The 17,471-nt window shown below is 44.5% G+C and overlaps 1 protein-coding gene across 1 annotated transcript in view; it reads right to left on the reverse strand.

Annotated features, from left to right (window-relative positions):
• Positions 1-15,352: 15,352 nt before the first annotated feature.
• Positions 15,353-17,471, reverse strand: part of ITGA9 (integrin subunit alpha 9) — a 326,387-nt gene continuing 324,268 nt past the window's right edge. The window contains exon 28 of the mRNA XM_032861219.1: positions 15,353-15,850. Within this exon, the coding sequence (XP_032717110.1) occupies positions 15,752-15,850 (99 nt within the window). The 3' untranslated portion in view covers positions 15,353-15,751. The remainder of the gene's footprint in view (positions 15,851-17,471) is intronic.

Below are 17,471 nucleotides of genomic sequence, written 5' to 3' on the forward strand. Positions count from 1 at the left end.
AGAGTGAATCTCGTTGACCATGATACAGTTTTGGAGCACGAGTGGGAAAAATAGGTTACAAAATGTAGAGAAGGGCCCCATCTCAGGAAGGATCATGTTCCCTACACCATTCTCTCACTTTCTCTATTATCCTGCAACTTGAAATGAGTGCCCGATTTAAAAACTGCTTTTATTTTATGGTTGAAGAACTTTGTTGTCGCTGTTCTTTTAAAAGTTGCTTGCTTTCTTTTCCCATGATTCCCACTGACTGCATAACTTCATTTCTTTGTTCGTGTGGGCCCTCGGCACCTCTTTAGTGACCTTTTGGGAAGTTAAATGTTCTGTTCCCATAAACACCAAAAATATCCACAGGCTTTTAAAGCAGTTGTTAGGAAGGCAGCCCTGACTTGTCCTAACCAGCAGGGGACAGCCGGGAGCCAGATGATTAGATTTTCATTCAACTATTCAATACCCTTGAGGGTGAGGGCGCTGCCTTCACCACGGGCCTTCCCTTGAAGCTTCAGAACGGACTGAGTGCAGGCTACTCTCCTTCCGGCCACCTGCTACCCGAGTTCCTGGCCCTGCCTCTCCTGACTTACTTCCACCCCTGCCTCTTGGCTCCTACATTCTGAGCACTGGGCTCTTCTCAGTTTCTTGAACAATCTAAAGCTTCCCCATCTTTGCACGTGCTGTTCCCTCTGCCCAGGATGTTTTTCCCTCCTTCACCTGGTTATTTCTCCTTCTCAATCATCTTGTCTTTAGGGAAGACTTCTAGGTTACCGGAACAGGAAAGCCCTTTCATTTCAAGTCCTCATAACAAACACCCTTTTTGGGTGTGGTTATCTGTTTGACCGTCTATATGACTATTGTTAGTAACCATACTATATAGCCTTGTTGTGGTTTGCTGAGGGGTGAGGGTGTTAGTCTGGGATGCCCTGAGCCCTCCCTATGAGGACGCACTTCCACACCCAAACTCCCAAGGACCTTCTGGGCTGATCACTTATGTTTTACAGGGAGACCTGTGACTATCAGTAGTTTCTTCAGTGACCACGAAAGCTGGGGACAGGGGTTGAGGCGAGATGCATCTGTTTCCCTTTTCTGTTCAACTTTTTTTTCCCTGGAAATTAAGAACTGTTCCCCCGACTTAAGTCGTCCCCCGACTTAGCTCAGACTGTTTGTGTCTCCCTTCCTTATGACCAAACGTGTTAGGTGTCTGGAAGCTCCGATTTCTGGATGGAGCATCATCTTCCAGAGCCTTCGGACTTGCTCTCAGTATGGCTGGGCTTGCTCTCTCGCCCACTGCTGGTGGCAATGCAGAATGGCATAGCCACTATGGAAGAGTTTGGCGGTTTCCTACAAAATCAGACACACCCTTACAGTACCATCCTGAAGTTGCACTCCTTGGTATTTACTCAAATGAGTCGAACACTTACATCCACACAAAAACCTGCGCAGATATCCGAGCAGCTGTATTCATAACCGTTAAACCTTGGAAGCAACCGCGATGTCCTTCAGTAGGTAAATGGCTTGAGCTACATTCAGACAATGAAATATTATTCAGGGCTAAAAACAAATGAGTTGCTGAGCCATGAAAAGGTATGGAGGAAATGTAAATGTATTTTACTAAGTGAAAGAAGCCAGTCTGCGAAGGCTACATACTGTATGATTCCAACCATGTGAACTTCTGGAAAAGGCAAAACCGTAAAACTTTCAGAAAAAGAGCAGGAGGAAATATTCACAACCTCAGGTTTGGTGAAGTCCTTCGACATGACACCAAACACATGACCCGTTAAGGAAACAATCAATAAATTGATAAATGAAAAGACAAATTGCAGACTGGGAGAAAATATTTCCAAACCACAAAGCTAACAAAGGACTAGTACCTGGAATGTTTCAAGAGCAGTCGGAACTCCGCAGCAAAACATCACACAGTCCAAGTCAAAGGTGGGCAAAAGACTTGAAGAGAGGTTTCACTAAAGGGGATATACTGATGGCAAATAAGCCCATGGAAAGATGTTTGGCATCACTACCTGTTAGAGAAATGCAAATTAAAGCCGCAGGGAGATACTGCATCTATTAGCGGGCTAAAATAAAAAACAGTGATGATTCCAAACGCTGGCAAGAATGCAGAGAAACTGCATCTTTCCTGCATTGCAGTGGGAATGTAAAATGGAACAGCTACCGGAAAATAGTTTGGCAGTTTCTTATACAGCTAAATATAAACGAACTGTATGACTCAGTAATTACACTTTTAGGCATTTAGCACAGAGAAATGAAAACTTATGTTTTCCAAATGAATATGAATGTTGTAATATATCATCATTTGTACCAGCCCCAAAGTGGGTACGACCCACATGCCCTTCAGCAGGGGAATGGTCAAATGAGCCATGGTACATCCATACCACGACTGTTATAGAAACAAAAAGCTACAGATTATTGAGATATGTAACAACTTGAATGGCTTTCCAGGGAATTACTCTGAATTTAAAAAAAAAAGTCAGTCTTGAGGGTTATCGACTATATATATATATATATATATTTTTTTTTTTAACCACAATTAAAGAAGTTCAAACATTTTTGTTTCTCTGATCCCAGTCAGATAAAAGTTACTCCCAGTCCATACAACTGTTTGTCAAAACAAAATTTGTCTACACAATTTCAACACAGTGTTTGCAAACACCTACTGACAGGTTTCTCACTTCAGACTCTGGAATATAATTTTTCACTATGTTAAGCAATGTTATGGATAACACTTAGGCCAATGGGGGAAAAAATCCTATTGAATTCATACATTGTATCTATAGGATAGTACCAGAAAACTAGTGTTACCGCTATGGAAAGTAACTACCAAAGGTGAAATGGGGGATCTCCCTCCTCTGGTTCTTCCCCCATGGCTGAAGAAGGCTTTGCACACATGGCCATGTGTATGGAACATTGATATGCAAAGTGGGTGTTTCTGCAGAAAAAAGGGAACAGTTCTGTGAACAGAAATAAATCTGACTAGAATGTACAAGTGGAAAGAAAAAAGAAGGTTATATACTCTGTGATTCCATTTATAAAACCTCTTCTAGAAGACAAAATTACAGAGATGGAGACTAGATGAAGGAGTTAGGGATGGTGGGGGAGGAGTAGCACGAGGGCATTCCTTTGTGGTGATTAATCTTCATTTTTTTAATTGAGTTATAATCGACATAACATTATATTGGTTTCATGTGTACAAAATAATGTGGTGATTAATCTTGATTGCGGTGGTGGTCATGTGAGTCCTGTAGGTGATTAAATGTGATAAAACTATAGATCGCTCACACACACACACACACATACACACTAGTGCATGTGTACAAAAACTGAGAGGCACCTGGGTGGCTCAGTCAGTTAAGCCTCTGACTCTTGATTTCAGTTCAGGTCATAATCTCAGGGTCATGAGATCGAGTGCCTGGGGTTTGTGTTCAGCACAGAGTCTGCCTGTGATTTTGTCTTTCCCTCTGCCCCTCTCCCTCCCACGCTCTCTCTCTAAAATCAGTGAATCAATTAACCTTCAAAAAAAAAAATGAAATCAGAATATGTTCTGTAGATTGTACCAACGAAAACGTTTCCTTTTTGATACTGTATGTATTATAGTTACGCTAGATGTTACCATTGGGGAAGGCAAGGTGAAGGGGACATGGGACTTTTTCATACTATTTTTCAGCTGCCTGTGAGTCTCTAATTATTTCGCCCAAAAGTTAAAAAAAAAAAAAAGCGGGGCGCCTGGGTAGCTCAGTGGGTTAAAGCCTCTGCCTTTGGCTCAGGTCATGATCCCAGGATCCTGGGATCGAGCCCCGCATCGGGCTCTCTGCTCAGCGGGGAGCCTGCTTCCTCCTCTCTCTCTCTCTGACTGCCTCTCAGCCTATCTCTATCTGTCAAATAAATAAATAAAATCTTTTTTTAAAAAAGCCAATCACTCAACAAAATAATTGAAGCAAACATGATAAAGTGGTGGTAGATTCCCAGGCTTTGTTGTAATCATGCTTGAACTTCCCTGAAATATTTCCCAGAATTAAGAAAAATGGCATAAGGAAGATATTTCTTTCTTCCTTCCTTCCTTTCTTTCTTTCTTTCTTTCTTTCTTTCTTTCTTTCTTTTTGTAGCAGTGGATTAAAAAATACCTAGGAATTGCCCACAACCTTATTACGAGTCAGCAGGGTGACAAAGCTGCCAATGAAACATGGATAAAGATTCTAGTTACTGAATATAATTCTATACTCGCAACTCACAGCAAGCAGGAAAGTTTGAGGGGTTGCTTCATTAGAAGGTGATAGTCATATTCCTTTTTATGTCAGAGATGGTGCAGGATGTGGAAACTGTCATAAAAATAGTTTGAGGAACTGGAGATTTCTTTATGTAGGAAAAAGAAATTTTGTAGGTTATACAGCAGCTCTTTTTCATATGCTTTGGGTGCTGTCATGGAGATAAATTTGACTTTTTTTTTAAGGGAGGCTTAGGACAGATGGTGGGAAGAGCTGGTGAGACGGTGGGAAGAATAGACAAATAGACCAGTAGAATAGAATAGAGACCCAGGAATGAACCCTCACACATATGATCAAATGATTTTTGAGAAGGATGCCAAGACCATTCAACGGGGGAAAAGACAGTCTTTTCATCACATGGTGCTGGGACAACCGGATATCTACATGCAGAGAATGAAGTTGGACCCTTACCTCACACCACATACATAAATTAACTCAAAATGGAGGATGGACCACAATGTAAGACCTGAAGCAAAAAAAAAAAAAAATCAATCTCTTACAAGAAAACATAGGACAAAATCTTCCCAAAATTGGATTTGGCAATGATTTCTTGAAATGACACCAAAGGAATAGGTAACAAGAGAAAAAACAGACAAACTAGACTCCATAAAACTGTAAACATTTTGTGCATCAAGAGGCACTATTCAGAGTAAAAGGATAACCCATGGAATGGGAGAATATGTTTGCAAATCATATATCTGATACGGGTTTTATACCCACACTATATAGAGAACTCTTAAAACTCAGCAGTGACAACAACAATAACAAAAAACAACCCAATTCAAAAATGGGCAGAAGGCTCGAGTAGACATTTCTCTACAGAAGATAGACAAATGAAAGGATGCTCAATATTACAAATTATTAGGAAAATGTAAGTCAAACCTTCAATGAGGTACCACCTCACACCCATTAGGATGGCTACTGTTAAAAACAAACAAACACCCCCCTCTCCCCCAGAAAACAAGTGTTGGTGAGGATGCGGACACATGGGAACCCCTGTTCATGGTTGGGAGTGTAAATAGTGCAGCTGCTGTGGAAAACTGTACGGTGGCTTTTCAAATAATGAAAAATAGAATTTACTGTGTGATCTAGCAATTCTATTTCTGAGTATGTACCCCCAAAGAATGGAAAGCAGGATCTTAAAGAGATATTTGCACACTCATCTTCATTGCAGCATTATTCACAGTCGCCAAAATGTGGAAGTAACCCAAGTGCTCTGTTAACCAGTGAATGGAGAAGGGAAACGTGGTATGTACCTACAACGGAATAGTATCCAACCTTAGAAGGAAAGAGAATTCTACAGAATTCTTAGAAGGAAAGAGATATGCTACAATGTGGATGGACCTGGTGGACATCATGCTGAGTGAAATAAGCCAGTCACAAAAAGATCAACGTTGTACTATCCCACTTACCTGAGGTAGTTTGAATAGTCAAAATCCTAGAGACAGGAAGTAGAAGGGTGACTGCTAGGGTTTGGGGCGGGGAGGGGAGAATGGGACCTGCTTAACAGGTACAGAGTTTTGGTTTTCCATAATGAAAAGAGCTATGTGGAGGGATGGTGGTGACGGTTGCCAAAGAACATGGATGTACTCAATGCCACTGACTGTAGCATTAAAAATGGTGAAGATGGTAAACTGTAAACTTACCACAATTTTTCAAAAAAGGGGGGAAAAGGGAGGCTGGGGACAGATGGTTGGGAGTGCTGGGAAAACAGAGGGAGCTCCCAAAGTTCTGGTAGTGATGACCAATGGGGTGGAGAAATCACATGAATGCTCCCTTGGATGGAATAGAATGTTTGATAGAAGGTGGAGGAATGTAATTTTGGGGACGCTGAAGAAAAAAGTTTCCATAACGATTGATCTCCAGAGTAGGTGACAATTCCAAGATTCAGAGTCTAGATGTAACTGATGTGTGCCAGACCTTGCTGTTCATGAAAGCACAGACAAAGCCATAATGACCCCATACCCAAATATCTGTACGTAAGCCAGACTCATTCAACTGAACGTTCTGGAATCCCCTCTTCAGGCATGATCATGATTCCGCTGTATGATTCTCTGTATCCATCTGGCTTGGGGGTTATAGGTGAGCTTATTTTCTAAGGTCCCTTAGACCAAGTTCTGGTACATGGTGGGATAGTGGTAGTGGGGGGAGGGCACTGCCTCATCAATAACCAGAGCTCTCTTTTGCCAGTCACCTGTCTCTCAGCAACCTAGTTGGTATGGCCCTCTGCTCCTCTTTTCTCCTGCTGGGTGTTGGCCCATGATCTGCCTAAATCGAGGGCTTATCTTCTCAAACACACCTCTCTACTGTATATCTCACATGTCATCTGTCAAGAGGTTTGGACGCAGCATGAGAACATGATAGATATTTGATATTACAAATATCCTGGGGAATTCTTACATAGAGAGCCCGTGGGTGGTCATCACATTTCAGAAAAGCCTGGAAAATAGTGTTTCTATTGTAGAAGGAGTTACTAAATGTTTTAATGACAAATGTATAGTGTCTTAGAGCTTCCTGTCCTGAAATATAGGATCCCTCGAGGAAGCTATACCATCCATAATCGTTGGAGTGTGCAATCTATATTGTGGTTCTTATGTTGCAAGTCCCCCAGGGAAAGAGTTACCTTTGCAGGGAATAAGGAGGGAACAGAGAGATCTGAGTTGTTCACCACTGAGTAGGAACCCTCATGGACAGTTGGTGGGAATGCAAATTGGTACAGACCCTGTGGAAAACAATACGGAGTTTCCTCAAAAAATTAAAAGTAGAGGGACGCCTGGGTGGCTCAGTTGGTTAAGCGGCTGCCTTCGGCTCAGGTCATGATCCCAGCGTCCTGGGATCGAGTCCCACATCGGGCTCCTTGCTCGGCAGGGAGCCTGCTTCTCCCTCTGCCTCTGTCTGCCTGTGCTCACTCACTCTCTCTCCCTCTGTCTCTGACAAATAAATAAATAAAATCTTAAAAAAAAAATTAAAAAAAAAATTAAAAGTAGAGGGGCACCTGGGTGGCTCAGTTGGTTAAACGTCTAACTCTTGATTTCTGCCCAGGTCATAATCTCAGGATTGTAAGATTGAGACCTGCTCCAGGCTCCAGGCTGAGCACAGAGCCTCCTTAAGATTCTCTTTCCTCCTCTGTCCCTCCCCCACCCCTTAAAAAATTAAAAATAGAATTACCCTATGATCCAGTAATTCCATTACTATTTACCGAGAGAAAATGAAAACATTTAACTTGGAAAGATACATGCACCCTATGTTAATTGCAGCATCATTTATAGTAGCAAAGAGAGGGAAGCAACCCAAGTGTTTCATCCACAGATGAATTATAAAGAAGATTATGGTATGTCTATAAAATGGGATATCACTCAGCCATAAAAAAGAATGAGATTCTGCCATCTGCAACAACGTGGCTGAACTTAGAGGGTATTATACCCACTGATTTAAATCATACGGAGAAAGACAAATACTATATGATTTCACTTCCCTGTGGAATCTAAAAACAAAACAAAGGAACAAACAACAGACTTAACACACTGGTGGTTGCCAGAGGGGAGGTGGATGGGTGGGGGATGGGTGAAACAGATAAAAGGAATTAAGAGGTACAAACTTCCAGCTACAAAGAAAAGAAATCATGGAAATGAAAAGTTCAGCATAAGAGATACCATCAATAAAATTGTAACAACATTGCTGACAGATAGTGGCTACACTTACCATAGTGAGCCCTAAGTAATGTATGGAATTGTTGAATCATTATGTTGTACATCTGAACCTGATATAAGTCTGTATGTTAATTGTACTTCAAAAAAAGAATATCAAGTGATGCCTGTGTATGGCCATCAAACACATTCCACTAGAATGAAACTGTAAGCAACTTAAGATGTAGTCTGTGAAATCCATAGCAGGAAAGTTTCTAGCTCAGGTCCGTGAGGGGCCATGGGAGAAGATGTTCCTTTCCACAGGCATGGAAGTAGCCAAGGTCTCCTCCAGAGGTGCTGGGGAAGTAAAATGCAGTGGAAACTTAATGTAGAATGAGGTGTTGGCAACCAGAAACAAGAAACTAGGTATATAAACACGCCTACGTGAGTACATCCTTAAAAAATAAAACACAGCACGAGCTCTTAGGCTCAATACTACTTTAGTGAAACACACAAAATAAAACCAGGTATATTTCTAAGGCCACGTGTTCCATTCATCAGACTAGGTGCCTCTGGGAGAGAGGGAAATGCGGTGGGCTGGGTAAAAGAGAAGACACAAATCAAGAAAAGGTTTCATAGGGGCTCCTGGGTGGCTCAGTGGGTTAAAGCCTCTGCCTTCAGCTCAGGTCATGATCTCAGGGTCCTGGGATTGAGCTCCACATCGGGCTCTCTGCTCAGCGGGGAGCTTGCTTCCCCCTCTCCCTGACTCTGCCTGCCTCTCTGCCTGCCACTCTGCCTGCTTGTGATCTCTGTCAAATAAATAAAATCTTTAAAAAAAAGATTTTGTATGGGCATAAACTTGATTAACCAACTCTGTGCAGCTGAGGTTCCCACCCCCACCGTAAATAAAGTTTCTCCCTTTGCTCACATCCAGTCAGACTTAGGGATTGAAAAGGTATGTACTTAGGATTTAAGGCAGTTATATTCTGCATATCTTATACATGGTGTGGGTGGCAAGTGTTAGTTGTCTTCAGTGTCCGGTGATTGACTTCCGCTGGCTGGCTCAGTTGGTAGAGCATGTTACCCTTGATCACAGGGTTCTGAGTTGGAGCTCCATGTTGGGTGTAGAGATTACTTAAAAATAAAAAAATCTTTAAAAATTATGTATACTCCTCTTATTCCTTAATAATATGCTCCCCATCTTCGTGGGCAGGCACATTTTTTTAATGACTGATTCCTGGTTAGTGTTGTATGGAACTTCTGGGAAGGCTAATTAAAAGGGAGGAGGCATGTGCCATTTTCTCCTCCTCCTCTGTTGTTGGCTTGGAATGTTGCCATGATGGCTGGTACCCTGGTAGCCATCCGAAATCATGAAACAACTTTAAGAATGGAAACGACATGCCTAGAAAGATAGGAGTTGCTATCCTGATGATCTATGAATCTGCTCTATGAGAACTTGATGACCCAGACCTGGTCTTCTTTAATGTGAAAGAGGAACATACTTCTATCATGTTCAAACCAATGTTATTCTGGCTTTTTTCCTATTATGTGGAGCCAGATATTCTCTTAACTGGTAAGGTGAGTTCTGAATAGCTGTCAGTTTGGAGAGAATTTCATTTTTCTTAATCTGTCATTTCTTAGAAGAAAGGTTTCCTGGAAATACTTTTAAAAGTGCCCCCTGTTTCTTCATTTATCGGGGGGTTTCAGAGGGTACTAGTTATACCTTTGCTGTGATTTGTTTTAATTTTTAGGATCTTTTTCTTTCTTTTTTTTTTTTTTTTTTTTAGAGTTTAATTATTTGACACACAGAGAGAGATAGTGAGAGAAGGAACAAAAGCAGGGGGAGTGGGAGAGGGAGAAGCAGACTTCACGGTGAGCAGGGAGCCTGATGTGGGACTTGACCCCAGAACCCTGGGACCATGACCTGAGCCAAAGGCAGACACTTAATGACTGAGTCACCCAGGCACCCCTTTAGGATCTTTTTCAATTATAGAAGAATCATATTCAATAAAGTATAAAATGATCTGGACTAAACCTGGAGGCAGAGCAGAAGTCTGGCAGCAAGCCCAGATGGCACGGTTTCAGGATTCAGCCCAGAGATGGTGAAACCCTCTCCTACCCACTTCAGTGGGATGTGTGCATAGAATGCATAGACGTGATCTCAGGGTCAGGCGGCTTTGCTGATGGATAGCTGCCAATTGGCCTGATAATGTAGGCAGAGCTCTAAGTATGCACTTACATTAATTCTATTACTAAGCACAGTAACCTGCTGAACAGGCAGACTTTAAAGATCAGAGGCAATCCAGTGGACTGTAAAAAAGGACTGAAAAAACTCTCAATTGAAGGGAGCTGGCATTACTAATTGGTGATTTTTCTTCCTCCTCATTTTGTATCTTTTGATTCTTTTGAGGTTGTCCAGACCTTCTCCTGGCTTAAGGAAACAGGTTGGGCAACCTTAGAGAAATGTACTTAATTAGTATTAGTGATGGTGGCAGGTCCTGTGAAGCCGGGAAGCATCCGGAATTAAAAGGCTTGAAATTACTCACTGGACCATTGCCCTCGCAGTCAGGCTCATCAGTGCTCTTTGTTGCAAACAGATCTCTTCCCTTTCTAGACTTGCAATTTGGGATCTCTTTTGGCTTAGCAACTCACACTTTCCCAGATGTAATTTTACTGAAAAAATAATTTGCATATGCTTCATTGTGACAAAAGAAATGCGTGCTTATTGTAGAAAACTAAAATTCAGTTAAGTAAACAACAACAACAAAGCAAGCTAAAACGTTGACACTCCCATCTACCTAAGGGCAACCATGTTTAACCCGTTGGTGTGTATCTTTCACACCCCCTTCTGTGTAGTGTGTTTGTGCATGAATTTTAACTACAGGGCAGCAAAGTCAATTTTAACAAGTATAAAGGCAGTAATTAATGAAATAGAAAACAAAACCCAGTAGATCTGATTGGGACAGCCAAAGGCTTATTCTTGAAAAAGACTGGTAAAACAGATAGATCTTTATTGGTCTCCTCTGAGGGAAAAAGAGAAAAACACACAGGTGAACAACACTTGCGGTAAGAACAAGGAAGTAACTAGACTGAGGGAGATCACAAATCTAAGAGAACACAATGTTTGTAAACGCTACCAAAAAGATCCTGGGAAAATGCTTGGTGACTGGTGGAAACATGTGGAAGCAGTCTACTAACAATGAGGAATCCACTCCATTAAATTTGGGCACTTTTATCTTAAGGTCAAGGTCCCAGGGTGTGGCCCCGGGCAGGTGGGTGAAGGTGGTGGCTGAGGGATGGTGGCCAAGGATGGAGGAGAGTTCAGCCACATTGAGGGTTTGTTCGTGCACGACTAGATAGACCAGCATGTGCTCTGCAATGCTCATGACCGCATTCAAAGCCCGCCTTCAACATTCTAGAAAGGTTCAAATTCTGCATTAGCAAAGAAATCACAGATCAAACTCCTGAATCATTTGCAGCCATTTTTTATTCCAAACGTGTATTTTTGTAAACCTGCATTTCCCAAACAGTGCAAGTGAATTAGAAGTGACTGCATAGACTTTAATACATGTGACTTTGTAAGGAGAAGCACCCCTCCCACCAAAATTCCTCAACGGAAATGTATATGGATGCATCAGTCAGGTTCTGGAAGTGAAGTTAGCGTGGGTGTCTGCCATGCAATTAATCACTCTTAAAGCTTTTAAACTCACTCTGCCCATCACACCATGCACATTAGAATTTTTTAAAAAAACCTTAACAAAGTCTGAAATCTAGATCATTGTGCTATAAAGCATTGCACCACATGGGAAATTTGTCCATTATTCCCCTAATGTGCTGAAAATCAGAAGACATTCTAGAAAGTTCATATTGGCCCTACTGGCTCTGTATCCTCCCTTCAGCCATTCTTTGTTTCAGAAAATATTCTCCACTCTGTATACCACCCCTCTAAATAGCAGAACAAAACATCCCGGAAACCCCTGTCCATTGGAACATTTCTGAAATGACACTCACTGCCCGCCTTCTGTCTTCTACAGGGCCCTTTCCCTGCATGACCGTCCTTTTGCAGCGCCTCTAAATTCCGGAAGTTTGAGTCAGGGATAGTAGGTTTCATCAGATGCACATTTCCGACATGACTTATGTGTAACTGCATTCCCCTGGCCATCATGCCTTTTTCAAAAATAATAGTCGAATAACCTTTAAAAAATGACCCTGCTAGGGTTTTAACAGGTGGCATACAGCACACATATCATGGGGGATCTTTTATATTTCCCCATTGAAAGCAGGTCCCGGATGTTCCTGCTAGTTTTCTGTTGGCTTTTAATCCCTTTGGTAGGCTATGCGTGACTCGGTGAAGGAGGACTATTGCATTTTCTACAACATGTACCAGACTTTGGAATCCTCCTGGTGATGGAATTTTCCTGAAGAGCTGACTGAAAGAGCAGATTCCTGATGTGTGCCTGTCAGTCCCCATAAAATGGACCCACTCCCTTCTAGCGCCTCCTTGTTCCTAACTTCATGGCCTCTTCTTGGTGACAGGTCTAGCACTCAACAGTGCAGATGTTCCCAACTCATGAGTCCCGTTATCAACGAAGTAGAAGAGAATCATTTTTGAACAGAGGGCAAGATTTTCCTCAATTTTGACCAAGGTCCTTTTTCATATTTAAAAACCGTCTCCGTATTTCTGACAGCAAAAACCATACTGAATCCGTAACTAAAAGCGGCAGCAGCTGTGAGAGAGAGTATCTGGTAGGATTCCACAGTGGACCTGTACAAGTGGGAAGGTTAGAAATTGGAACGTGCTACAGACTTTTAAAAGAATATTCTGGAGGAGTAATGCACAGATGCCATTCACCCTGTCTGCTTCCCCGGAGAACCTACTGACAGCTTCTGAGCTGTCCATGGAGCTGGTAAGATGTCCCGCTGAGAGAGGGCTCACAGTGTGCTTGGCTGCTTCATCACCGTGTTAAAGCGTTCCCTGTTGACTCACCTGTTACTCGGCCCCATCTAACACACAGAAGCACCAGCCTTCCCCAGACAGATTCCTGGAGTCGTTGCCAAAGTTTGCTTCTGGTGATGCCAAGGCCATTTTTTTTTTTTTTAAACTGCCTTATGAAGTCTTCGTGATCTCCTGAGTATATGACTACTCACGTGGGTCTACTATTTGGAATGGATCAGAGGCAAAGAGATCCTGGCTCCGAGACTGCCCACAGGAGCAGAGTGAGTCACCCTCTAGCCCACCCCCAGTGCGTCTGCCCTCCCTTGTGGGAAGCTGGTTAGTGGCTATAGATGCGCTTGTCCGAAGCTGCTCATGGCGCCGATCCAGGCTTGCCACCGGAGAATCTTCAGGGGGTTTATGAAAGGACAGCGTGACACGGTGAACGAGAATCCATCGCAGGAAAGCTACACGTGGGGTCTCCTAAAGGAATCCACACTCCGCACTCTTCTTGAAGGGAGGTCTGGCTCTCCAGGCAAAATGTGTCTGCAGTGTTCTCGGGGGAACTTGCATTTCTGATGCCCTGCAGGGGCCCCGTAAGAATCCTCGAAATGAGTGACTAAGACCCACTCAAAGCTGCCCTTACTACTTTGGAGGGAAGTCTCAGGTGAACTCTCAGGTGAACTTTGCCTGCATCTGCCCAGCAGTTACCTCTCTGCCTCCATCCCTCCGTTAGGAGCAACATCCCTGACTTCATTCTAAGACCTGCCTCATTCATGCCACGGACCCTCTGGCGTGGCCATCTCTTCCCATATTCACCACGAGGGGTCACATAATACATACACCATCTTCCTGCATCAGAGTCAGCTGCGTAATGAGGCAAGAAAAGAAACTCATGTTCCATGCCGGGTTCACAGCTGTCCAGGATTCCTCCTGATTCTGCCCAAGCATGAGACGTCTTTGCAAATATGAGCTGAATACGGGCACAGAAAATCTGTCTCCTCTCTGGAGTGGAGTTCTGTGTTTTTGCACCAATGTTCGCATACCCCAACATGTTAGTTTCCAGCAAAAGCAACCCTGTGAGAAAGATCCTTCATCTTTCTTGTTTCATTCCCACTTGATGCCGTTTGTTAGGTACTGGGGGCCTCCATGGGCCGTAATAAGGGGCCGTAATGAGAGGACTCTGTCAGACCCTGCTCTTAGCCACGTTTTTTCTTTTGGCAGATGGTTTGTGGGGACGGCAGCCAGAGCTGCCCCAGTCACTGAGTGTTCACGATGGACCAGGCGCAGTGCTGAGCACACTACACCCGTCGTGTCATCGCCCTTTAAGAAAATCACCTTGCACTCTGAACCGGGCAGCAGTGCGTCTGATAATACACACTGTCAAATGGGGAGACTGGAACCGAAGGCCACAACTCAGCATTCGCACACTCAGGGGCAAGGCGCATGTCAGTGCTATGCTCAGATCCCTGTGCATCCTTTCTTTCACATTGTTTCTGGAAGTCCCCCAAGGGTGGGGGCTGGGTGCATTTCCAGCTCTCCTTTAGAGGACCACCTTTGGGCTATCGGAGCCGGTCTGCCAGCAGGAACCGAGAGTGGGACGTTGAAACCTCCTGTGGGTGCAAGAATTTGAAAGCTCAGCTTCCTTGCCTCAGTTTGGGTCCGCTCCTCACGGGATCAGGCTGAAGCTGCCCTCCACGGGATGTCCTCTGAAATGGCACCCTCACCTGGTTTCCTCTCCTTTCCTATCCTGCTTCCCTCACACCCCTACTGCTGTCTCCTGGGCATGGGACTCTCCCTTAATCAGTTGCTTGCATACAAATCCTTGTATCAGAGTCTGCTTTTTGGGAACGGCACTTCAAACCCTATTTTAAAAACAAAGGACAGGTTGAATGGTCATCTCTGGGAAGGGATCCGCAGTCACCATGAGCTGGGACAGCAGGAATGGCAGGGAAAGTGGAGACCTCTGAACTCGATGAAAAGGCCACGTATCACGGCATTCAGACACAAGTCTAGGCTCGGTGGGCTCTGATGTAGTCCTTGTGGTATGTGGACCCTGACGCATGATGTCCAGGATGAGATGCCCTTCTGAGGTTTACCAGATGACCAAATGGCCTTGCTCCAAGCTCTCATCTATCAATCCAAGTGGAAGGAGGGTGTGATGTCTGCTGTGTAGGTGATGGAGAGCGGACCTGTGCCAGGGTCAGGTTTTTCTATCCAAATGCCTGCTGGAAATCTCGCAATGAAAGCTACATATGAAAAACCACTTATATCTCTTTAGCACATTACTTTGAGCTTGACTCCTGGCCATGAAGAGGTGAATCGTTTCTGGGGTCTCGGCAACCCCACAGCTCACACGCAGCCCCACAGCTTGGCGGATTCATCCCACGAGGCTTCTTCAGATTATTTTATCCTCATGTCTCTGGTAACAGCAAGTTCCAAAGTACGATCAGGTTTTTATCCTTCAAAATTTGTATGAACGCATGTGTCCTTCCAAGCTTTCAGGCCAGATATCAGTGCTTGAGTGAATTATAGAACTATTTAATAGAAATAATAAAACATCGATACAAATATAAAGACATAATCAGTATAAAAGGCTTGTATTTATAAAAATACTTTTAGGTAACAGTTTTCCCCTGAGGGTTGACCACGCACGTTGCATCCATAAATATCGCTCAGCTCTGGTGCTTGCTTTTCCCAAGTTCGGAGTTCATTTCTGAAAGGAAATGGGTGGTGGCTCCAGTCCCGTGACCTGGCCGGAGAGGCTACCCCAGGTTGGCTCCTGGGCTTGGTAACGTGAGGAAGAGAACAGCGTCAGTGGGGCCTCCGAAAAATCTGGAGAAGATTCTTTCTTCCAAATATGGAAGATACAAAGAACAAGGACGACGGGCAAAATGACTGGGTCACGTGGCTGGCGTGGCAGGTCACTGGTTTTTCTGGACCCAGTCCCAACCATCTTCGTTCTCTTTCCGGTTTTTCTCAGCTTCAATGATTTCTTTGTACCTTCGGCGAAAGAAGCCCATCTGAAAGGCAGAGAGGGGAGAAGATAGGTTAGAATGCTGGAGAATCAGTAGTGGTGGTCCCCTGGGTGAGGAGGAGGGATGATACACTCACAGACCTGGGCGGGCTCGGAAAACCCCTGGGATGAGACCGCTTTAGGAAAAGCATTTTTGTGGTGCTACCTTCCAAATGCTTGGACTTGCTGCAGGCTATCTTATGACTGACTATTCCTTGTAAAGTGCTTCTTGTGGCGTGTTTCCCAAATGGTATGCCAGGGAACCCTGGTTACTGACCATGACTCAAAGACATGTATTTGGGAGCAAAACAGGTTTTGTGGTCAAATAAGGTTAGGAAATGCTGCATTCTTTCTTCCTTTGAGAGTTATGGAAGGCACAGAAGAACAGTCAGGGTCTAATAAAACCCTTAGTAAAGGATCTAAGATACTCAGGGACTTGACATTTCCTGAGTTCATCTGGCCTTTGATAAACCCATTATTATCCTGGGAGACATTAGTCGTTGGGTAATTGATAAATACTGCTCTCCCAGAATAGGCTGGTAAAAGTGTCTGCAGTCTACCTCACTGTCCCTCTAGATCTTTCTCGCAGACCTACGAGACATGCCTTGCCTGCACCCCAGCCAGAAGTGTGGACTCCCCGAGATTTGGCACCTCACCGGATCCAGGATGGCAGTTTGCTATAGCTTAGTTCTGGAAACGCCTTCCCCTCTGACGCCTTACAGTTTTTCACATACTGGAGGGCGAGTTTCTAGCTCTTCTCACCAGGTCATCACTGACTGCTGGCAGTAAGCCATTTTTGCAGCCCAGAGCTGATCTTCTCCCATGCTCAGGGGGACAAGGCATGTCTCATCCTTTGTTCACTGGCCACTGTTTCTGAGGTCAGACATCTGTTCCTGCCTCTGCCCTCAAACATGACTGGCTATGGGTTACTCCCGCCCCCTCTTCTTGGGTATGACAGCCCTCAGGTACATGACTAGCTTCCCCGTGGAACATGCTGGCAGGGGTAACTGGTGTTACGGCATCTTTCTTGGCTTCCTTCTCTTCCCTATCTCACTTCCCTGCTCTGATCAGTGTTTCCTGGGGTCACCTTGTGAATCAATTACCCGCCCTCAAACCCCTGTGTCAGCCCCCTTGAATGGAGGGACTCCAACAGCCATACACGTTCAGTCTGCTGTTGGCCGGTCTGTGCCACACCGGGAAGAGCTCACCCCAGAAACGTCTGCAGCGGACTGCCAAGAGCAAGTGTAAGCCCTGAGCTGGGGGAGTCATCACGCAAGCCCAGCTCTCGGGCACACATCTCCCCTAACTCCTTCAGTCTGAGCTGAGCCACAGTCCGGATGGTCACAACTCTCCCCCCCGCCCCCCTCGCCCCACCCCCCGCCCCCAAGAAGGGGCTGACTGGCCTCGCTGAAGATGAGAACTGTCAAGACGGCTGTCAGGAAGCATTTCTACCCACATTGCCAGGAGAACCCCGAGGGTCCACTTTGAGTGGAGTCAGGGAAGGGGTGGGTGTGGTCCGAGTGACCGGGAGGAGGCTTTCTTCAAACAACTGGTGAGGGCCTTGTGTTCTGAGCATCCCTCCTCATGGGCAGTTTTGCAGACAGACCCTGGCTTCCCAGGTTCTGCAG

Source organism: Lontra canadensis, unplaced genomic scaffold, assembly GCF_010015895.1.
Source record: "Lontra canadensis isolate GAN:19392208 unplaced genomic scaffold, GSC_riverotter_1.0 scaffold20, whole genome shotgun sequence".
Taxonomy (NCBI): domain Eukaryota; kingdom Metazoa; phylum Chordata; class Mammalia; order Carnivora; family Mustelidae; genus Lontra; species Lontra canadensis.